Raw genomic sequence first — 23,641 nt, 5'->3', positions numbered from 1 at the left:
TATATAAGTGGAGTTGTAATCAAAGAACTTAAAACCACACCACTAGAATAATGGGGTTGTGTTAAAATGATGGCCTTCTTACATTTGGGTTAAAAAGAAGAAGAAATCTAACATTACTTACAGAAGGAAAGTTTTTGGTGTGAAAAACTATGAAAGAAAAACTTTTGCAAAAAGATTACAAAAGTCATGTTTGTGTTTATTTTACTTTGAAGAGAACGGAACAGAAGAAGCTGGAGGGGAACTGGGCGCGATGGACAGCCGTTTTCATGAAACAACCGTACGATGACATCCAGTGAGTCCACGTCTCCAACTGTCTGGATCTTTGGTTGTGGCTCTCTAGCAGAGTCTCATCAGTTTGTGGCAGAACGTATTCAATCATCCATCCTACCCCAGCTGCTTTAAGGCGGGGGCAGGTACAGCCTGGACACTAATCCTAGTCCAACAGAGAATATCAGGAAGTCTTTGAAGAAACCTTGAAGTCTTTGGTTTACTGACTGTTGTCTCATCCAGACGACCACAACAATCTGTAAAAGACCTGAAGGCCAGAGCTAACAATTCTCATTCAGGTAGTTGGGGGTCAAAGGTGGCAGAGGTTTTACTCTTTAATCATAGAAACTGGTTTCAGGTGGGTAGAAAGAAGCAGCAGTCTTCTCTGCCAGGACTCTGTCCATTGGCAGATCAGTGGTAAGTCTTTCAGAGCTGATAGACTATAAGGTTTCACAGAATTGTGAATGAAACCCAACCATATCAGTAGACTGAAACTGATATCTCAGTTTTTATTTGTTCAGCATTTGTTTCTCTTTTATTTTACTGAGTTTTCTTCATATGTCTTCTGATTCCCTTTTAAGGTCATGAAGGGGTGTTTTTGGTAGAAGGGTAAACGTGTTTAGGCTGCTTGTTTTGTTGGTTAAGAAATTACAATTTAATAATAATTAGCTTGCACACATAATGCACCTAAACAGAAGGAAAGTGCGTCGCAGTCAAATACTATTTGTCTTAGTTGTACGTTTAATAACAGATGGTCTATATTTCAGATGAAAGGATAATTCATCTTATCGGTCATAACTTTTTGTTTTTGACCAGGAAATACTTCGGGGAGAAGGTGGCCCTGTATTACCTGTGGCTGGGCTGGTACACCACTCTGCTGATTCCAGCCGCTGTTCTGGGTGTTGTGGTGTTCCTTTATGCCCTCGCATTTTTCAACACCAACCCTCTCATGTGAGTCAGATACAGGCGTGTGAATGGAACTCAAACATGTTTTGCTGTGAGGTATGCTTGAGGAAATGTTGTAAGAGCTTTGACAAAAATGTCTTGGTTTGTCCTAAAATGTGTGCTAAAATATTCCAAATGGGCCTCACCAACACACTAATAGATGCAAACTGTCCAAGAGTTTGCATCTATTGCATCTATCAAACCACTGTCTCTGCTGTCATCACTGATTAGACGCCTATAAAGTTCAGGTAACTGGGAATAAGCTCAATAAAAATCAAAAATCAGGATATATTTGGTGTGCATGCAGTCAGCCTGATTCTGACCACATAAACTTTAGACTAAAACAGTAATTATTATAAAAAATCGATACATGTTTTCACATAGCCAAAAAACGTTGTTGCAGAAATGAGTTTGCACATTTATGAATGGCACCCTCTTGTGTAACAGTGATGTAACCGTGAAGTTACACAAGAAAAACACATCTTAGTAACTTGTGGGTCAGAACAAGTTACAATTACTCCGCTACATAAGATAAGATAAAGATAAAGATACTTTATTAATCCCATCTTGGGAAATTGAAAACAAACATTTGACTTAAGTTGCTTTTGTAACTTTAGGAGCAGCTTAAAGGTTTCTATAAATTTTCTTAAACTCCTTTGATTGGATGAAATCAAATGTTTTTTAATTGTTTATTTATATGTAATTCAATTCAAACACACAACTTTTAAAGTTTTTCAAAATGTTTGTAGTTCATCACCATGGCGCCCTGGTGGCTGTGGTAGTCTTATGGTTGGAAAATATGACATACTACAGTCCCTCCTTACAAATACAACTTTTATACTCCTTTTTCAAAAGAAAAACCTTAAAAGTAAAAGTTTGCTAAATAGACTAAAACCACATAGGTGACTGGTTCCATGAAATTAGTTTTTATTCGTTGCTTTTGGATTTTGAATATTGTCTGTGGGGAGGCCATTGACTGTAAATAGAGAACTGGACTAAGTGACCCCCCTCCCCATCACATTCCAAACAGGAAGAACCTGCTGGCTGCAAGAAGCCAAAGTCCCATAGATTTCTATAGAGAAATAGACAGTTGTTGCTCATTCTATTGGCCAGAATAACCATTGTAGCTCTGAAACCCTTTATGTTCTTCATAATCCTTATTTTCTTCATGTTCTTCAAGTTATTCAAGTTGTAAACTGACCAATCAGATGCCTCAGTAAAAGCATGTGGTGCCCCCTGGTGGTGATGGGCAGGAGTGTTGTTTAATTCTAAGAAGGTTGCCCAATCTTTTTTTTAAAGAATTGGATAAACTCTTGGTCTTTTAACAGAGATCTATTAAACCTCCGATGGCCCCACCTTAAACATTTGATTGACAGATTCTCCCTAGCTGCTTTCAGTGGAATGGATGTGGACTTCACACAAGCTAACTACTGATTGGCGACAGTAGTTGCCATAGAAACGTTGCCTCAGACCCACTCAGACCAATCACTGTCGTCATATGTGGGAGTTGAAGACCTCCCTGAGGTAACGGAGGGCTCAACCAGATGTTCCCAGCAAACCGTCCCAGCATGTTTGCGTCTGTTAAGTCTTTCCAGCATCCTGCCCTGCCAGTAAATTCAGCTCACACCACCAGGTAGTGATCAGTGGACAGCTCCTCTTCTCACTTTACCAGAGTGTCCAAGATACAGCTGAAGGTTGCCTTAAATGACTAAAAAGGGCGAGCTGGGGGCTCACCAGTAAACCCAGACTGGCCTGCTGCCTCACCGTGAACCACTTCAGAATGGTAGAGAGTCCAACCCCTCTTGAAGGACTGGTTTCAGAGCCAAGGCTGGATGTGGAGGTGAGCCCAACAATATCTAGCCAGTACCTCTCAACCTCCAGCAAAGGTCCGGCTCTTTCCCTCTCAGAGAGGTGACAGTTCAAGGTACAAAAGACAAGTTCCATGACCAGAGTTTGGGTCGTTCAGGCACCCACCTCTGTCAAGCTAGACCCGACCGGGGCCTGTTGGAAGTCTGTAACCATGGAGATTAAAATTCTGTAATGATTTTCATGGCTCATGATGGACTTTCTGATTTGAATCTGAAAATAATTATATAGTCTGTTAAATTGGTTTTGAATGCAAATGAACCTTTTTGCACTTGTGCTTTTATTTGCAGTAAGGAAGTGTGTGACTCCAACATCACCATGTGTCCTCGATGTGAGAAAAGATGTCCTCCATGGAACCTGTCTGACACTTGCACTTATGCAAAGGTTAATCTTTTGTTTTTTTGTTCTTTGTTCCACCACCAGAAGATAAATACACTACTCACAATAGGTTAAGGATATTGTTTTTACATCAGTGCTTCTGCTGTTTGATCTGAATTTTTAATAGATTAAAAATTCCCTTTGATATTGCAAACAATGAATGAGTAGAAACACCATTTTTGTTGGTTTGACATTTATTTCCCCATAATTACAACAATAATAAAGATCGCCCCAAATAGCAAACATTGACCGTGTCAATAGCGGGTATTTCCACCATTTGCTGCTATGACAGCTTGACAGCGGCGCCTCCTGCTCTTTACTAACCCCATGATGTTCTGAGGCGTTCCACTGTTCCACAAGTTCTGTCAGGCCACTTGGGGGTGGGGTCCGATCATCCAGCCTCTACTTCAGCTGGCCCTAGACATGCTCTAGGGCAGTGTTTTTCAACCAGTGTGCCGCGGGAGATGGTCAAGTGTGCCGTGGGAAATTGCCCTCATTAACTGATCTAAAAACATTTTCCATCTCCAGGATTTCAGCTCTTTATTCATCCAAACAGGCCCTGATAAAACACTGAGAAGTTAAGAATATGAAATATCATAAAATTATTTTTTCTTTTTGTTTATATGATCCTATTAAAGACACTTTGACAAGAATGACAGTACCGCGATTTAGCTGCAGCTATAACTGTGTAAGGAAAAGTCCCGCCCCTTTAACTGTCTCCACCAATCAATCTTGAAGGCTTAATCACATGTCATCAGACCAATCAGAAGTGGTTAAAGTATTCACTTCCTTGTTTCGATTTAGCACAAAAAAGTCTCTCTGTTCTAACAAAAATACCAGCTAAAGCTCGTCTTTAGCGGTGTAGCTTTCCACAGAATCTGGTATCAGACTGGAACAAGTGAACAAAACCATGAAGCTCAAAGACGCTGGTCTTTCCACGGTCGGCGGATTATCGGCACTACATCTCCCATGATGCAGTAAAGTGACTATTAGCGCACAATGAGTCTCTCCTCTTAACGTCTTAAAACAACGAACACACATCAAACAGTTTTTGAATCTTTTGACTTAATTTTTAATACATCTTTAAAAAAAAACAGCTGCAGTTTCCAGCTTTTTCTGCAACAATTATAACAAAAATGCATGTGAGATTGTGGAGGGACTGTAGATCAATACAGACTGAGCTTTTTCTTTTTTTTATATTTATCTATGTTTTTGGATGCTAGTGTGCCGCGGGATTTTTGTCAAGGTTAAAGTGTGCCGTGGCTCAAAAAAGGTTGAAAAACACTGATCTAGCGGACATTGCTGTGACAATTCTGGTGCAATGTGGTGGAATATTATCATCCATGAACAGAGAGTTAGGGGTGTTCTAGTGGAATTGGGGGAAGATGATGGTTCTTTGTTTCTGATGTAAGAACCTGCATTGACTGGACCATCTACAACAGGGGTGCTCATTACGTCGATCGCGATCGACCGGTCGATCTTCAAGGACATGACCACCAGCCAATCAAAATCCTCTCCGACAAGTACGGGACTTGATTGACATGACACAAATGTCTGACACATACGTCACTGCAGACGCGTGTTTAAATTCACTGAGCGCAAACCCTCTGTCATCAGAAAGTCTCTTTCTTCCCCGTTGCTCATCATGTTCCCGTCAGAAGACCACTCCTGACAACTGGAGTGTTTATTGAAGCCGCCCAGCGTTTCTCCTCCTACTATCAGCTCTGAAGTTCTCGCCAGATAAATACGAGCTCATTAAGGAAGCAAGTCTGCTGATGACACTTTCAGACAAGTTCACCTGCAACACCTGACTGTCTACTACCAACCTGAAGGCACTATAGCCAGGTAGTGCTTGTCTGTTAAGGGATGTTGTGTGTTCATGACTGTGTTCATGGCTGTCTGAATGAATCTTGGTTTTTTACACCTATAGAATGTGGACATTGATGTCACATTGAAAATGTTTTTCTTTTAGATTTTTTTGGCTTCTGCCCTGATAAATCAGACACACTGATCCACTGTGAGACCATTATGTGGAAAATAGAAAATGAGGAGTGTCTATCACTACAATACAATTCCCTCTCTATCCTGAAAATCTGTGAATTGATACAAACACTGTTTACAACATCCACTTCCAGTTTTTCACAATATCCTGAACTTGTGAGTAATGTAAATGTCATCGCTCCAACCAATCAAACGTGCCTCTGGGTCACATTTCGTTTTTGTGATGCTAATGGATGATAAAATCTCTCACATACCAACAATATTCAGAGGGAATTTCATCAGTGCTGTGTGTGCCTTGTAGGGTTGTGCACTTAGATAAAATATGTAAATAAAATAAAATATGGAAAAAAACTACTTTAAAATTGGGACATCCTCCTAATGCCATTGAAGGCCTTTTAACACCTGAACTGTCGCCGGGGACAACAAAATGAAAGGCACTGAACTACCGTAACTCTTACGATACCAACGGATTCTGGTGCAGAGAAAAGTTACTTTGTGCCCACTGGAGCTAAGGCCGATGTGTTAATGGGTTAAGGAAAAGACATTGGAAAATATCTGCTATAAATATGGAAAGGTTTTTACAAGTTCTAATAGAAATATGACAGAAGACTAGCATAGTGTCCCTTGCCTTCGCCTACAAGTGGCCGGGTAGGCTCCGGCAGCCCTATGACCCCGACAGGGATAAAATGGCAGACAACGAATGAATGAATGAATGAATGAATAGCATAGCTAGCTGGTCGCTTCTAGCTCAGCTGGTTTGAGCTCGTCTGTCTGCCCCCCATGAGCAGCTGTTTGAACTGTGAAATATTTTCTAATGCTTTTTTTTTCTAGGACATCGGGTAAAGACCAAACTAAAAAAAATGTGTGACCTAGTTAAGCATTTACTGCCCATTTAAACTAAAACTTTGGATATCTTAGAGTAAAACCACCCTTTTCTGTCCAACCCCCCCCCCCACAGGTCAGCCATTTGTTTGACAATGAAGGCACAGTGGCTTTTGCCATTTTCATGGCCATCTGGGGTAAGTTTGTCATTCCAGCATGTTTGTTGTGTCATTTGTGATTGTGTAGTTATAGGTTTGTCTTTTGGGGTTTCAGCCACTTTATTCCTGGAGCTTTGGAGGAGAGAACGGGCAGAGTATGTGTCCAGATGGAAGGTTTACGACTGGAGTGAGGAAGAGGTTTGGCTCTGCAACAACATGCCTGCTCTCACCAGTCTTCCACACGTTTCCTTTCATTCTTAATGACACTCCTTGATTACACATCACACCCGAAACCTTCCACCAACTGTTCCAACCTGGTTGCACAAATCTCTGCCTCTTTCCCACGCTCTCCGTTGATCTTGGCTGCTCCCCGTAGCCTCACTGTTCCACTTGAGTTCCTCACATTTACACTCAGATACCCCGTCTCGCTGCAGCTGACCATTCCTCTCCTTTCTAAGGCAAAACGTCACCTTTCTAGATGTTCCTCCACCTTCTCCATGCTCTCTCTAGATCACAGTGTCATCTGCAAACATTATGGTCCAGAGAGATTCCCATCTTACCTCATCTGTCAGTTTGTCCATCAGCACAGCAAACAAGAAGGGGCTCCTTGGTGGAGTCCCATTGTCACCTTCAACTCCTAACCTACAGACCATCTCACAACTGTTTTTCAGCTCTCATACATGTCCTAGCTTACTCCACTCTTTCCCATAACTCCAGTGAGTGATTCATCAGCTTCACATCTCTATACTCAGCACATCTCCCTTCTTCTGCCATCTTCTCTCTCTCCAAGATCCTGTTAAACAGTCAGAAGCTCTTCTGTCTCCTCTTCTAAACTCTTCCATACCCCCACCAGTGTATTTTTAGGATCATCTACCTTTCTGCTCCTCATCTTCTTTTCCTGCTCTACAACATCCACCTCTGTGCTTTCTTATTTTCCCTCATTCATCAGTTCTTCAAAGTTCTCCTTCTGTCTCTCCACCCCCCTTGTGGAACCTGTCACCACATTTCCATGTCTGTCCGTGTTCAATCTAACCTGCTGTGTATCCTTCCATCTCTGTGTCTCTGCCTCACCTGTACGGATCCACCTCTACCTTCTTCGTATCCAACCTGTCATACAGGTTCTCATGGAACCTTGGTTTGTTCTTATTCTCCTCTCTTTTCTGGAAAAATGTCTTCATCGCTGCCATTTCCATTGTTTAAGCAAAGTCCACCACCAATCTGTCTTTCTGCATTCCTGTCCTTAACGCCAAAATTCTCCATCACTTTCTCATCCGTTCCCTTCACCTAGATGTCCATTAGAGTCTGTCCCGATCACCACTTTCTCCCCTCCTGACAGAGCTTTGACCTTTTGCTCACGTCCCACCTGGGGGACCTAACCTCTGACAACATTTATCATCACACCTTCAAGCTCCAGCTTCAAGCTCGCCACCCTATTTGACTCTCTCCTCACCTCCAGAACATTCTTATCAAAGATTGTATCTCCTTTAGGATCTCTTCTCCCGTTCATTTTTCTATCCACACGATGACAAAATAGCTTGAAGCTGCTACTAATCTATTAGCTTTGCGTTCTTTTCATCCAGTTTCTTAAACACAACAAAGATCCACCTTCTTTCCATCATGTCGGCCATCTCTGTAGTTTTACTGACAAAGTCCCTACTTACAGAGTTTCTAAGTCCTTACTCCCGCCTTTCCTCTTCTGGAAACCACTGGATTGTTCCCCTTTTGGTTGCATTTATGTTTGTTCAGTGCTTTATGAAAAACTAATAGCAGTCGTTGACGTCACCACCAATCACATCATTCCAATTGAATACAGGGTTAGGAGTCGTGATGCATGACTATGCAGAGACAATAACAATGTAAATTAAGGGGTAACTTTTAGGCAACAAGTAATTTGTAATGTATAGGAGTTTGGAAGTTACTTTCTCACCACTGATAACACTGATAACATGTTACAGAGAACTTTTCCATCTTCAAAACTATAGTTTTTATAAAATATTATTTTTGCGGGTTTGTTTAGAATAATTTATTTTCACTTTGAACAACTAACAGATTTTTTACAAACATATTTATGTGTAATAACTATAGTAGTTTTATAGTAGTTTTCTTTGTTCTCAGTTTCCTTCCATGGATGTATTTTTTCTGTAACATCTGCATAAATTTGTGTCATCAGGAGGAACTCATTTTGGAGATTGTCAATGATTCAGAATGCAAAGCCAAAGTTTTCCAACATTCCTTCAAACGAAGCACTCTGGTCCTGGTCATGGTTACGATCATGGTGAGTCGCACTTTTACACCGTCTGCACTAATCAACGACTCCACTCCATATGAATGTGTACAGACATGCATACAACAGCAGCAGTGAGTCGAGAAGAGATTTCAGGACAAAATTATAAAGCAACCAAAGATCTGGACTCACAGTCTCTCAGTAAAGCTGCTGAAATCATTACTGACCTTAAAGAAGACATCCGTCGACTAAAAGATGGTCTCCTGTCGATGTTCATGGATGTCTCCTTTGCCCAATCTAAGCGGCTAACCTGGCATGGCGCCATGCTTCAGGACACAGATTCATGGGACCCTTCCATCTGCCCACGGCCTTCTTCATTCTCAACTCCAAAACAAAGATCTCTGGATGAAGAAGTGGTTGTCCTTAGGCCCAGAAGGAGTTCTCAAGAGACCCAGAAGCCCCCTGTCCTGAGTCTCTCAAACCGGTTCGCTAGTCTCCCACAGCTGTACTTCCCTGAACTTCTCTGGACTCCATCTGCGATTTCCACACAGATCTTTGAGGAGCACGGAAGCATCGCGGGATGCATCATCAACCCTGCTCGACCCCCGAGGATCACAGAGACGAGCGTCTCCGGCTGGAGCTCCCCACGTCCTCCTGGTCAGCAGCATCTGAAGGAGGCTGTCCGCTTCCAGTCCAGCAAGGCTTTTGCCTCGCCGCCATCACAAGCAGACCCCCGGCTGGAACGTGAGGCTGCCACCACCACCGTCATGCAGCTGCGCTCCGCTGTGGCCTCACCTGCGCCCGTGTCTCCTCCCACCCTGTTTGGCCCAACAACGGCTATAATCTGGGACTCCATAATGAGGAAGGTCCGGTTCTTTAACGCGGTCACTCACAGCTGTTCTGGATATCCTGGAGAAACTCCCAGACCTGCTACGTTCTGTCCCTTCCTCAGTCAGGAGGCTGATTTTACGTCTTATAGAGAGTGTGAAACAATCAAAAAGGCATTGATTAAACTTTCTAACTTTTTAAACTCCTAACTATTGACTGTTTTTAAGTTGGAACTCCCCCCTCCCTCTCCCGCGGCCGGCTGGCTGCTGAGTATGAGCTCCTGGCTCCAGTCTGCTTCCAGCCTGAACAAGTTTGTTTTTACTGACAATTTTAATCTTTTTTGGAACAGAACCTCATTTTATAAAACTGATGGTATTCACCCCAGTCCACTGGGCAGCAAAGCTTTAGCTGCCAACGTCAGACACTCTGTCCAGACTTCACCTGCCCCCATCATGCCCCCATCATGCCCACACCAGTTCAAACCTCCTCTTCATCTGTGCAGATGTCGGTCTGTTGAAGTGACTGACTAGATTCTGGATCACCCCCCCCCCCCCCCCCCCACATTCCCCAACAAACAACTGTTTCAACCATCAACACTGCTTCCCATCCAATTCATGTTTCCCACCCAGCCTTTGCATTTAAGACCTCTAACACGGACAGGTTTTCTATGAGGGGACGTGCTGGGAGAAAACCAAAAACTCACTGCTCTCGTCCACTAAAGGAAGCACCAAAGCCTGAGGAAGCAGTTTCAGCAACCAACACTCCACCCCCCTCTTTTAACATGGCACTTTTTAACATTTGATTTTTATCTAAAACCTTCATTACATCACAGCAGGGGGGACACTCTTGACCCTGTCATCAGTCATGGTTTACCTTCCAGTGTGTCCGCTGTTGTGGACCTGGCTGGATCTGACCATTACTGTCTGCTTTTTAACATCACTGGTTTTATAAAACAAGAGACTGCTGTGAGAACGGTGAAGAAATGCTACATGACTCCTGAAGTGGTTAAAAACATTTATTACATCTGTTCACTCCAGCTCTCCACCTGTCTTACCGGCCTCCTGTGATCTACTTATAGAAAGTTTTAACAGTAAAATAAAATCTAGTCTCCACTCAGTTGCTCCAATAAAATCTAAAAAGAATCAAACCCACACCCCCTTGGAAAACTGAGGAAATTAAACAATTCAAGAGACGTTAGGTCCGCTGAAAGACATTGGAGAAAACTGAAACCTGAAATAAACTATCAAATATACCAGAACCAATTAAAACAATGTACTCATTCAGTAAAACAGACCAGGAATTCATACTTTGTGAATGTCACATCTGTAAATGAAAATAGCCCCAGAGTCCTTTTCAACACAATTGAATCTTTTGTCAATTGTAACGTAAATGAATACACAAACCAGCTACCGCCTCATTGTGTGAGGACTTTGTGGACCACTTCAGGAGCAAGACTGATTCTGTACGATCGAACACAGCAAAGGGGGGTCTAAGGGCAGGGATGTCCAGTTTAATTTAGTCAGTTTTTTAGTTCTATTTAGTGTTTTCCTATTGAATTCTATGTATTCATGATCCTTTTGATGTTATGTTTTACTTTTTCAATTACCGATACGAAGCCCATCGAGACGACTGTTGTGAATTTGGGCTAAACGAATACATTGAAACGTAAATGAACAGAAAAGCCTTTTTATTGGAAATGATGGCTGGATCTTAGCTGAGGAAACAATGGACAGTTTTGACCCGGTTGAAGCTGCAACACTTCTCTGATACAGACCAAACACAAGGTTCTATCCGGACCAAATAATTTTTCCAGTCTGAAAACACTTAGTTTTAGTATTTGGAGAAGTATGAAGAATGACAATTTGACGGATGTGTTGCAGTTGATGGTGATCATCGGACTGGCTCATGCTCTCGTGGTGTTTCGAGTGGTGGCCGCCCCCCTTCTGTCTGAAAGCAGGTGGGAGTTCATGAGAGACAACGCTAACGTCGTGGCCGTGATGCTAGGAGCTGTGTTGCACTACTTCACCATCCAGATCATGACTGTGGTTCGTATCTGCTCAGGTCAAACATTTATCTTCAGTGTGAACCTCAACTGACTACCAAACAGATTGACTTGATATTTACCATTTATGGAGTTGATTGAGGTTGTCCAACAGCTTTTTTTTGTGTTCATGCATATTTTGACTACATGAATTTCTCTTTCTGCTTTCTCTAGGTCAATAGGAAGGTTTCTCTAAAGCTGTGTGAATTAGGTAAGATCCCTCAGTTACATAACATCGGTGTTTGAATGTCTTAATGTTTGTGACGCTCATCACAATGACTCCCTCATGAATGAAATTGATAGTTTTATTCTTTTCTGCTTTATGTTCTCTTACTGTTGTTAGAGGAGATCTGAACTTGTGTGTGTGGTGAGGCAGAGCTGGATGTCATCAGAGGAAATGTGATGTTATATTGACAGAAAATATTGCAGAAGGGAAAATAATCAATAAAGAGACGAGACCCCAGAACTGAGCTATGAGAAACACCTGACAGATGGGATCGGGAGACATTGCGCTAAATCAGGGGTGGGGCAATTATTTTAACTGGCGGGCCACACTGGGTTCTTTAGTTTAAAACTTTTGTTCCCATTTTAGATTTTTTTTTTTTTATTGTGAAGCCCTTTGGTTCCTTCAAGGAGTTGTAAAGTGCTATATGAATAAAGTTTTAGTCATTCATGATCCTTTTAATAAAAGAAATAACATTATTTATGAAATAAAACTATGACCAAATAACACCATGATATGGAAAAAGATACTCATGCATTAAAAAAAAAACACAAAAAAATAATAGTGGATCCTCTCCCATCATAATCCTAATAAAGACTTTGAAGCTGCAGCTCCCCACGTCTCACAGTTTGCACTAAAACTGAGCAGCTGTGTCCTGCACATCTGTTTCTCATCCAGTAATAATGAAATAAAGCACATTTCTATGTCTTCTGCTGCAGCTAAGCATATATCTGCTTTACCTTTTCACCAGTACAGAGTTCCCTCGTTTATTACGTTCTAAAAATCACCCGTGATCGGTGAAATCCACGGATTCTGATTATTACAGAAGTTTATGGCAGTAAAACTCCTCATTGTTCATTTTCTACACTTTTCTCACACAGACATGAACATTTTCACACTTTTCTCTGGTTTAAATTCTCAAACCTTCACAGAAATGAGGTCCAGGATCTTAGAATGGAAACAAAGATCTGATCCATCACAGATTTCTGATCTGAAGAGCTCCACGTTTCTGTACAGGAGACACGGCACGGAGGAGATTGATTGACAGGGTCTCCAGCCAATCAGGACACAGAACGGGCTGTTTAAAAAAGCAGCATGATCAGACAGAAATCGTACAGACGCAGCTCCTGCAGCAGACGGTGAAGCACCGTACCGAGAGAGTCACCAAGTGATGTCATGAACCCAGACATGGAGACGGGATGACTGATGGTTTTGTAGAGCTCTTCAGAATAAACCTGATCTCTAAACATCATCCGGGTCTTTTGGTCATGACAAACAAAGTCATCGCTCGTTGTAGCGATCAGGCTAAAAACATGTGATAGTAGCTCCTCCCACTCGCGTCGAGTTTATAAACATATATTTGAACAAGCGTCCAGCAGCGAATTCACCCACATGGCCAACCCTCTCGGGGCCCCCGGTCGCTCTGGGTGTCACCCGCTTCGGCTGCGGGGTCTGGGGTGGGGTGGGGTGGGGGGCTTGTCGGCCCTGTCCTGTGGGGGGGCGTTCTGGGGGGGAGGGGGGGCCCATTATTAGTACGGGTCGGGGGGGCTAGCGGGTCGGGGTCTCCGCTGAGGCAATCAGTGGTTGCCTCGGCCGGTTGGCCTCCTCGGTCCCGTCGAGGCCTGACCAGAGCTCTTCTAGGGCCGGCGTCTGGGGGTGGGGGCCTGGGCTTGCTCCGGGGGGGGGCGACGCTTTCTGGCTCCTCTCTCTCTGTGTGGGGTGGGTGGTGCCGGGCCTGGGGTGTCGGCGCCTCCGGGGGTGGGCCCCTGGGCTGGGTGGCCCTGGCCCCTTTGCTGGGGGTGGGCTGGGGGACGGCTGTTTGACCACCGGGGGACAGTCTACCAGCTGTCCCCAATTTACCCCCTTCCTTATATAACCTCATATTAGGGTGAGGGGGTGGGGGGTTTAGCCTGCGATGCGCCTTGGGGGGGGGCTACTTGGGAGTGGCCCCCCTCCTATGGTTGCCGTATGGAGTGGGCCCCCCCTCTTTCGGTTTTATTTGCACCTTAGACACGTAGGATCCTTGGTAGGGGGGGTGCTTGGACATCACTGCCAGCAAGCAGCAGATGTCCTCCTGGCACCCTACCCGCCAATTTTAACCGCACCTTAGACATTTAGGGCCCCTTGGTGTGGAGGGTGAGGGGACATCACTGTGAGTAATCAGGAGATGTCCCCTTAGTGCCCTACTCGCCAATTTTAACTGCACCCCCCTTAGTACACACACCCCTCCCCCTTCAATATATACATTCAAACATAAACACACACACATGCACACAAACACCCTCTCAAACACCCATACACGCACACACATTTTACAAGGAAGGTGGGACCTGGGTCCATCTGTCCCCTACCCCGTCCCTGGTGGGGGGTGCGGGCCCCTTGGCGATGGCGGCCGTGTCCCTTGGGTGCCGGCTCCCTGGGCCCGGCGGTGCTCTCTCCGCACGGTGGGGGGGTTCATATTACACCTGAGCCGGGGGTGTTCGTGTCCCTGGGGGGTGGGTCCTGGTCCTTGCCCCTGGGCGCTGGGCCCCGCCAAACTTCCAACATGGCCGAGCCTGGTCGGGCCATATTTATAACATCCCTTATGGGCCGCCCTTTTTTCCCCGGGGTTCCCCCCTCCTGGGCGGGGGCGGCGGGCCCCTGCCTTGCTCCTACCTGGACCAACCGTGGGCCGGGTGGGTGGCTGCCTGGAGTGCGGAGCGGGTCTCCCTTGGGGGGTCCTGGCTCGTACCTGGGGTCGGGGCGGGGGGATGCCCGGAACTCCTGGGTGGTGGTGGGGTGCTCGTCTGGGGCTGTGGGCGTCCCTCTCCGGTGGGGCCCTGCGTTGGGCTCTTCCGGCGCGGCGGGGGGCTGCTTTCCTGGCTGGGCTGGGGCGGCGCTCTCTTTCCCTCTGCGCCTCCCTGCTCTCTGGCTCTGGGGGCCTCGCGGCGGTCCTGCTGGCCCTGGCCTGGGTGGCGGTCTTGGTCGCCCGGGGGGCGGTTGTTCCCTGCCTGTTCCCGTGTGGCGCTGGGGGAATTCCGGCTGCCGCTGCTGCTGCGGCGGGGGTATGGGTGTGGGGGTGGCTGGGCGCTCCTCCTCCTTCTTTTCACATTCCACCATCCATTTTAGAAGAACATAAACACTCACCTGAGCACAGGTGTTAGCTCACCTTTGCACTAATAGTTTGCATGATTGAATGAATGAAAGATTTCACACTAGTTGGTTTAAAGGCATAAGTATGCGTTCGTGAACACTATCTGTTTTGTGTGCATGTTGACATGTGGACATTTCTGCGGCTAGCAGGTGTGTTGATAATATTTGAGTGTGTGTGAACAGGCCCCGCCCTTTTTGTACTACATGTGAACCGTACCGTAACGATAAACAACCAGTAAACCTGCCTGCTCTATGCTGCTTCATGGTCTTACCCCCCTTCCCCTCCTATTATCACCCTCCTACCCCCCCTCTCTCTAACGTCCCTCTCTCTTGTTCCCCTCTTTCCTTTTCCGTCCGGTCCAACACCAAAGATTTTCAAACATGATTGAAATTAATAAAGTTTGGCCTCAATTACAAAAGGGGTTTATTCAGACATACCTTTGGTTTGTCTGAAGATGAATAACCCCTCTTGTTAGAATAAAATATGTCCAACACAAGAGGCCCTCAGCTCTCATCTGTTTGCCTAGCTGTTGGACAGGACAAGTTATAAAAAAAAAAAAAAAAAAAGCAGCATGATCGCTCTAAAAGAAAGAGCTAAACCGGAAAAGATGAACTGTGACATAGAAAAGAAAGACTGTCTTCTGCTCTGTTCTATTTGTCAGAGATTTTTAGATCAGGACACAGACTGCAGAAGGGGGGAAGAAAATGTCACGTCTTAATTGTGTGGCCAGATAAAAAAACAAAAAAAAACATGGGTCTCTGATAGTGTTCAGTGGGCCGGACCAAACATGGGGGCGGGCCGGATCCAGCCCGCAGTTTGCCCACCCCTGCGCTACATTAACTTTTTTTGCCTTAGGTAGGATTCAAGCACATCAAAATTGTAGAATTTGTTCTGAGCTATTAGCTCTTCCTGGGTGGCAACAGAGAAACATTTACTCCCTCTAGTATTCTGCCACAATCCCAAAAAATCTTTCATAGCTTGACTGGTGATTCTGAATTGTCTTTAAGCATGCATGTGAAAGTGGTTGTGTGGCTCTGAGAGAGACAGGCCACTTGCCCAGGACGTACCCTGCCTTCACTCAACAGTAGTTGGGATCCTGTGACCCTGAAAAAGATTCAGGGGGTTCACAAAAATGGATGGATGGAGATGCTACAGGAGTACAGACAAACAGTCAAAGGTTGAGAAACCAGAACAACAGATTAGGTCCAGAGTTAGTCCACAAGCTACTCAATTCCTGTCAGGGCAGAAGATGCAGTCTCCTGTTGAGAGGTGCTACGAGTTTTATGTATTCATTTATTTAACAGGGACAGTGCACATTAAAAGCATGGCTGCAATGCGCCAAAATTATTCCAGAGGCTATTTTTCATCTGTAGTCCCTGGACAGGTGTTAAAATCGTCAACCTAAAAACTTCAAAGAATCAATTAAATACATTAATAGAAAATATACATGTACAGTAGACAGTCATATATAGTACATAAAACATGCACAAAGTGAGAAAACGTAAAAACAAATATAAAAGACACAAAGGTGACAGATCAGACAAGGAGGGGCAGGCATTTTCCTGATGAATGTTGAAGTCTCCCAGCAAGGTGTTAATTAGAAAGTTTATAGGTGGGAAGACAGAACAGTAAAGTCACCTAAAAACTCTGCGAGGCTTAGTGTGCACTAAAAAGATTGCAGTAGTGGTGGGGGGTGAGTCCAGACAGCTGGCAGAGGGTCCATTCAAAGGGGCTGAAGACGGGAACAGAGGTTGGCAAGATCTTCAAAGTCTCCCAATGGATCATTCTCCCTGTCCAGAGAATTGGGTTTGGCAAATAAAACAAACACCAACAGTGTTGATTCATTTGACTTGGAGAAATGACACAATGTAATTGTTTAACTCGGTCTCAAAGGATCTTGTTTTTAGATCATTAGGCTGTCTTTTTTTCAAATGTTTTCTGTTCTTTTTCAGAGAAGCCAAACTCATTTGCTGCCAAAGAGAAAAGCTTCACCGTCAAGATGTTCACCTTCCAGTTCTTCACTCTGTTCTCCTCACTCTTCTATGTGGCTTTCTTCCTTGGCAGGTATGACCCAGGTACTGTTGTTGGGTGAAGGCGGGTTACAGTACACCCTGAACAGGGTCGCAGGGACACAGAATTACACACACACACACACCCACACACACACACACGCATGCATGCTTTGAACATTAGTTTCAAACTACTATACAAATGTTTTGAAGAAGTGACTCTCACCATGTGAGTAAACGTAGGTTTGGGTAAAAGCTGATCTTTTGCATCATGCAAACAAATTTTAAGACCATGCTATTTTTAGGGATCTACTTTGAATACAAAAGCTTGGCCATATGCTGATGATGTTGTGTTGTTTGCTCTCTCATAAAGGATAAATGTTCAACCAAGATGAAAAGATCAGTGTTTAGCTGGTTAGAACACAAAGAGCATGAACTTCAGCAGACCTAGATGTTGAGGTGTTGTCTTCTTCCAGAACCAGGAGTGTGGACTGCTTTTTTGCTTTAAGGTGTCTCCACCGTTATATGTGTTCCTTGATTTATTTCTTGCTTTTGATTTCAGGGATCCCAGCTCTGAAATTACAGGCTAATGTACTTCATCAATTTCTGCAGTGAAGCTAATTGATTAAAAAATGCTGTCGACAGGATGTCACACAGTTTTAATGAACTTGTTTTATTGTTTCAACAGGATAAATGGCCACCCTGGGAACTATGCACGCATCGCAGGACACAGACTGGAGGAGGTAAGAGGACTGAGTTTCCACAGAAGTTCAGACTGCATTGTGTTAACTTGTGTGTTGTGTGCTTATCACAGTGCCACCCCAGCGGTTGTTTGACAGACCTTTTCATCCAGATGGCCATCATCATGATGCTGAAACAGGTTATCAACAACATTGTTGAATTCATCGGCCCGTAAGTGTTCCTTCCCAACTCCTTTAGTCTGAGCTTTTTCAGAGAAAAACAGGGTTGGGTTTTTGTGTGTCAATCTCCTACAGCTGGCTGAAGAACTGCTGGAGAAAAAGGGCCACGAAGAAGTTGAGGAGGAAGTGTGGTCACTGTTACCGGTCTTCCTGCCGTGATGAAAATGGCTGTGTTGAGCCGTGTGATGTGTGCAAAATAGCAGAGTGGCTGAAAAACTACCAGCTGGCTGATTCAGACTGTTTCAGTCTGTTCAATGAGTTCCTGGAGATGGGTAAGTCCACATTAGTTCAGTCATTTTGTCTTTGGACAGAAATCTTATAGTAGCGATGTTGGATAAAAAAGACCCAAATTAACATAAATAAAATGTTTATTGAGAAGTGAGCAATTCTTCTAAATCCATCTTTTCAGAGTGAGTTCATCCTCAGACACACTTTCACCCCCCATGCCAAAATCCCATTGGAGTTAAATAAGAAACCTTTTGGATGTTCGTGCGACCCGGGTTAATTGTGTCTACACTAGTGTGAACTGGTCAGTTGTAGAGTCTACATTATTAGGTACTGCAGTGGAAAACATTGAGGCCTGATGATCAATTCTCTGTTGTTGGATAACTTAAACTTGTGTGAAGCTGAACCACTTTTTCTTCCTCTACCAGTCGCTCCAACATTGTCTTCTGAATAAACTCCCCATCATTTAAACATTCCATTCAATTAGCTCATTGATCTTAAACAACACTAAAATCTGATACCTGACTGTGTACATTGTTTATTTACTCTTCTGTGTGCCCTTTCTTTAGAAGCTGTTTTTAAATGTCATTATACTGTTTATTTATTTTTAACTTTTTTTTATTTTATTTTTTTATTTAACCTTTATTTAACCAGGAAAGTCCCATTGAGATTAAAAACCTCTTTTACAAGGGAGTCCTGGCCAAGAGGCAGCAAAAAGTTACAAACACAGACAACAAATACAATTACAATTTCAATTATAAAAACAGTTACATTTAAAGGAGTTGACCTCAAGTGCTCTCAGTCTGGCTTTAAAATCATTTAAAAAGATAAGTTCAGGGAGCTTCCAGGTTTAATGAACTTGTACCGTTCATTAAACTGTGTATGAGAACAAAAGCTTTCCAGCTATCTTCTATATTCTTTACAATTTAGTCTTTAAGTTGTAAGGCTAAATTTTGTTAGCATTGTCCATAACCCGATTGCAGTTGATCAAGTATGAAGCACATTCTGGATTTGTTTTACCAATGTTGGAATTTTTAATGTTTCGTTTCTTTCCTTTAAACCTTTTTTGGGCTAGGTTAACATATTTTGCATTTTAATAAACATATTGCATAAAAAAAACATTTAGCATATTTTTATCTCTATAAAAATCATTTTAACTAGTTTCCTATTTTGAAACTTGTTTTGAATTCCTAAGCCCCCTTTTAGTTGTTTTGCAGTGTCTTTAGATTAATAAGTGTAGAACTATGTCATGATATTTAGTTACTTGCTGCTGTTTCAGCATTTTTCATTTACTGTTTACAATTACACTTCATGTTCATCTGCAAAGGAAGATGATGTCATAAACTGTGCCGCTGGTTCTTGTTTCAGTGATTCAGTTCAGCTTTACCACCATATTTGTGGCTGCGTTCCCTCTTGCACCTTTGCTCGCTCTGATCAACAACATCTTTGAAATCCGTCTGGATGCCATCAAGATGGTCCGGCTGGAGAGACGCCTGGTTCCCAAAAAGACCAACACCATTGGTGAGCTGTGCATTGGTTTATGTCTCAATCAAAGTGGCAGAGTCAGAAATGTGTCACTGAGGCAGATGCAATTTAAATAAATACAGGAAATACAGCTGTGCAAAGAGATGTTGTGCAAACTGGCATGTGCCAAGGAAAGCAAAAACAGAGGTAGGCCTAGGCGGATTAACAGGTACGCTTAAAACCTGAGGTTTTACCCGGGTTCAGGAGTCCGGTGGCAGTTGTGTAGAAGCTGTTGTGCAGGTTCACTGTTTTGGATGGCTGGCTGCAAAATCTTCTGCCTGATGGTAGGATGAAGAAAAGCTCATGAGGTGGGTGAGTGGGGTCCTTGGTAATCTGTGTTGCCCTCGCCAGGCAGCGTTATTTTGCCAGGTCCCCGATGGTTGGCAGTGTGACCCCAATGATGGGTGGAGGGGCTGAGGTCGGCCCTCTTTAGCCTCTGCAGGAAGTGCAGGTGCTGGTGAGCCGTCTTTACAGTGGATGAGGTGTGCTGCGTTTATGTGAGGTTGTCAGCTACGTGGCCCCCCAGGAGCTTGGTGTGTGGGATGATCCCCCCAGCAGTGTCATTGATGTAGAGTGGGGTGTGCACCTGCATGTTCTACTGAAGTGAATCACCAGTTGCTTGGTTTTCTCAACATTCAGGATCAGGTTGTTGGTGAGGTTATGTGATTTGTGTCTGTAGGTATTTGGACAATGGTCCTGGAGGCTGTTGGAGTATTGGCAGTGATTGCTAACGGTTTGGTCATTGGAATCACATCCGATTTCATTCCTCGCCTCGTCTACCGTTACGTGTACGGCCCATGCGCCAGAGGAGTGACCGACACACAGTAAGTCCCCCAAAATGGCCGATGTCCCCTCTGCAGACAGACTCTGAGATGCCATCATGTGTTGTGTTGCTGCAGCTGCATGAGTGGTTACATTAACAGCACTCTGACGACGGCCTACATGTTTGACAACAACCCAGATGAGTTTGTTCCTCCAAACCAAAGACATCTCTTCAATGTGACTGAGTGCAGGTAAGACATGAACTATTGTGCACGCACATGTTGTATGGATAAATGCTAAATAACCCTTTTCTGCTACTGAACACCAGTAAGTTCAAGTAGCTTGTAGTTGATCTCAAATGAAACCCTCCAACACAAACACCTGTGAGCTTTTTCGGGCTCAGACACTGAGACTGTGGACACTTCTAGATACCTTGATGTTCATCTGAAGAAATAAACTGGATTAAACTAAAAACAGATGGCCTGTATGAAAAGAACCAACATTTGCTTCCACCTGCTGAAAAGGCTAAGTTCATTTGGTGTAGAGGGAACTCCTACAGACCTTTTATGACGGTACCAGCTTCAGTAGTCCTCCACGCCATTGGTTCCCAGCCCCCAAGCTGCAGATCACTTTGGCAAGGCAAGTTTATTTGTATAGCAGATGTCTTGTACAAAGACAAATTAGCGTGATTTACATAAAACGCTGCAAATACGGTGATTGATATTTATAATCCTAATTAGAAAATACCAGGTTTTATGATGGTTCTTTCATTATAATTCGTAGTATTTTTCCACCACACCTTGTAAGTCAGACATTGTTGAAGTTGGCGCCTCGTTTCTAGCTTCCAATTCAAGTTAAAGGGAAACTTGCTGTAGATCTCATTTTAATGGATCCTGCATAAAATCTAGTGAACAAAAAAAGTTTAAACCAGCGGTCGACATTTTAAATTATGTTGATCAGTCTGTGAAAATTGTTTGAGATTGTAAAAACTTGTGAAAGGGACATTGTGCAACTTTTACCACTTTAAGGATGAGGGCGGCCTGGGATTTCTCACAAAATGGGAAAAGAAATCCCAATTTTTTGCAAATTGTTGTGGAAAATTAGTTTGAACGTCGGTAACAAAAGTACATCTCAATACTTTGTATCACACCCTTCGTTGGTAATGACATCATTCGACTGTTTTCTTTAAGTCTTCACAAGGTTTTCACAAACTGTTGCTGCTATTTTGGCCCATTCCTCCATGCGGATCTCCTCTACAGCTGTGATCTTTTGAGCCTGTAGCTGGGCAACAAGGACTTTCAACCCCCTCCAAAGATTTACTAAGGGGTTATGATCTGGAGACTGGTTAGGCCACTCCAGGACCTTGAAATGCTTCTTATGAAGCCACTCCTTTGTTACCCGGGCAACGTGTTTGGAATTGTTGTCATGCTGAAAGACCCAGCTTTAATGCCATGGCTGATGGAAGGAGGTTTTCCCTCAAAATCTGACCATACATGGTCCCATTCATTCTGTCATTTGCATGGATCAGTCGTCCTGGTCCCTTTGCTGATAAGCAGCCCCAAAGCATGATGGTTCCACACTTCTAGGCTGTTCTGGGCAGGGCTGGGAGCAGCTGGGCACACTTAAGGAAGGGGCCGACACAATGATGTTGGGTGAAACTGACCTCCATCATGGATGTAGAGGCTCGGAGCAGCTCCCGTCGTACAACACTGTTACGCCAACACACCAAGAAGGAACGCCATCGCCGTTCATTCCTCCCTACGGCAACAGGACTCTACAACACATCACTGCAGTCCCACAGAAATGCTTTCTTTTACAGTTAAATTTTTTTAAATAATTTTAATCCTGTGGTCCATGTTTCTACAAATACTTCTGTAACAAAGGGATTTCCACACTGGTTCATAAAGCCTCATCTTGTGTCTGCAGCTTCAGAGACTTCAGAAGTGAGGAAGACCACTCTCTGACCCTTCACTTCTGGTTGGTGGTGGCAGCGCGGTTTGCCTTTGTCATCCTCTTTGAGGTTTGTCTCAGAAATAAGGCGAGGACAGCTGAAGGTGTCTTCAGGAAGTATTTACCACGTTTGTTTCTGTGCAGCACGTTGTCCTGGTGTTTAAGTTCATAGCAGCCTGGTTTGTTCCCAACCATTCCCTGCGTGTGAAGAATGAGCGGCTACAAAATAAGCTGGACCGACTAAAGAAAGAGCTGAAGTAAGTAACCGTCCCATCACTGCGGGTGGCTGTGTTGGCGTTCATCATCAAGTTAGAGCTAGAACATTACCCTCTCAGACTGGTAATGCATTGCATGACTCTGCTGGGACCGATCAACTCCAAGCAGACTGGGTTTAACTTTTAGCTGCGCTCACACCAAACGGCATTCGCTGGTCAGATTGTCATTGGTTGCCTCCATGTGGATGAATTCGCTGCTAGACGCTTGTTCAAAAATATGTTTATAAACTCGACGCTCCAATCACAGCGCAATCTGAGTGCAAATGTTCATAAACTTAACATTGAAATTGGACATCGCTGACGTGCAAATCACGTTCTGTGTAAATGCAGCTTCAGAACTATGTGTTCTTGTAATAAATAGCTGGATTATTTTTACAAAATGATAGTTTTCCATATTGGATGATCCACCATATTCTAATCTTAGACTAAAGATAGTTCAAAGCTTTTGATGTTTTTAATCTTTATGGTCTTAGCATTTAGACTTATTTCAAAGTGTTGAAACTGAGTTTCATATTATGGTAATAAATTAACGAAAACATGTTTTGTCTTGAATTTCAGGGGAAGAAAACGGACCAAATACAAATTCAAATCTACTGAAGTGTAACCTGCAGCTGATGTCAGATCCATTTCTTCTGTCCTGGTTAATTCAGGCCGTATATATATATTTTTCAGTTTTGCTTTGCTTGTTACTATGTAAATGAAAACACTGTTGCTGTTTTCATTCCATTTGAAATGTGTATGTTTTTGAAAGGAATGTGTGGATTTTGTTCTTTTACTGCAGGGTTGGATACTCAGGTTGGAGCAAAAAAAAAAAGTCTGGTCTTCTGAATAAATGCTGTGTGACATCTACTGGCCGTCTTTGTGGTCTAGAATGTGCTTTCATAGAAAGATTTAACGCCCGTTCACACCGGGACGAATTTCGCCCACGATATTCGCCGACGTTTAACGCCTCGTGACTAAACAAAGGGCACCAACGTGAGTGTGCACACCGACGCGAAAAAACGCCACGCGTAAAAACGTCACTTTTTAAAAAACGCCTCGGGTTCGTTTTTTTGGTTGGACGCGCCGCGTCGAAAACTATGCGACCAAT

At 43.7% G+C, this 23,641-nt stretch overlaps 1 protein-coding gene across 1 annotated transcript in view; it reads left to right on the top strand.

The window, feature by feature from the left end:
* The window catches only part of LOC101170482 (anoctamin-9), a 38,502-nt gene extending 15,102 nt beyond the window's left edge, over positions 1-23,400 (top strand). The window contains exons 7-24 of the mRNA XM_023953744.2: positions 213-292; positions 1,084-1,218; positions 3,369-3,462; positions 6,416-6,476; positions 6,553-6,635; positions 8,608-8,712; positions 11,370-11,534; positions 11,705-11,741; positions 16,839-16,950; positions 17,584-17,638; positions 17,710-17,807; positions 17,891-18,087; positions 19,409-19,561; positions 20,244-20,388; positions 20,464-20,577; positions 22,253-22,346; positions 22,421-22,533; positions 23,110-23,400. Coding sequence (XP_023809512.1) covers positions 213-292; positions 1,084-1,218; positions 3,369-3,462; positions 6,416-6,476; positions 6,553-6,635; positions 8,608-8,712; positions 11,370-11,534; positions 11,705-11,741; positions 16,839-16,950; positions 17,584-17,638; positions 17,710-17,807; positions 17,891-18,087; positions 19,409-19,561; positions 20,244-20,388; positions 20,464-20,577; positions 22,253-22,346; positions 22,421-22,533; positions 23,110-23,155 — 1,887 coding nt within the window. The 3' untranslated portion in view covers positions 23,156-23,400. The remainder of the gene's footprint in view (positions 1-212; positions 293-1,083; positions 1,219-3,368; positions 3,463-6,415; positions 6,477-6,552; positions 6,636-8,607; positions 8,713-11,369; positions 11,535-11,704; positions 11,742-16,838; positions 16,951-17,583; positions 17,639-17,709; positions 17,808-17,890; positions 18,088-19,408; positions 19,562-20,243; positions 20,389-20,463; positions 20,578-22,252; positions 22,347-22,420; positions 22,534-23,109) is intronic.
* The last annotated feature ends 241 nt before the right edge of the window (positions 23,401-23,641 follow it).

This window comes from Oryzias latipes, chromosome 3, assembly GCF_053564925.1.
Source record: "Oryzias latipes strain Hd-rR chromosome 3, Olatipes_Hd-rR_3.1".
Classification (NCBI taxonomy): Eukaryota; Metazoa; Chordata; class Actinopteri; order Beloniformes; family Adrianichthyidae; genus Oryzias; species Oryzias latipes.
This window is presented reverse-complemented; position numbering and strand designations above follow the sequence as displayed.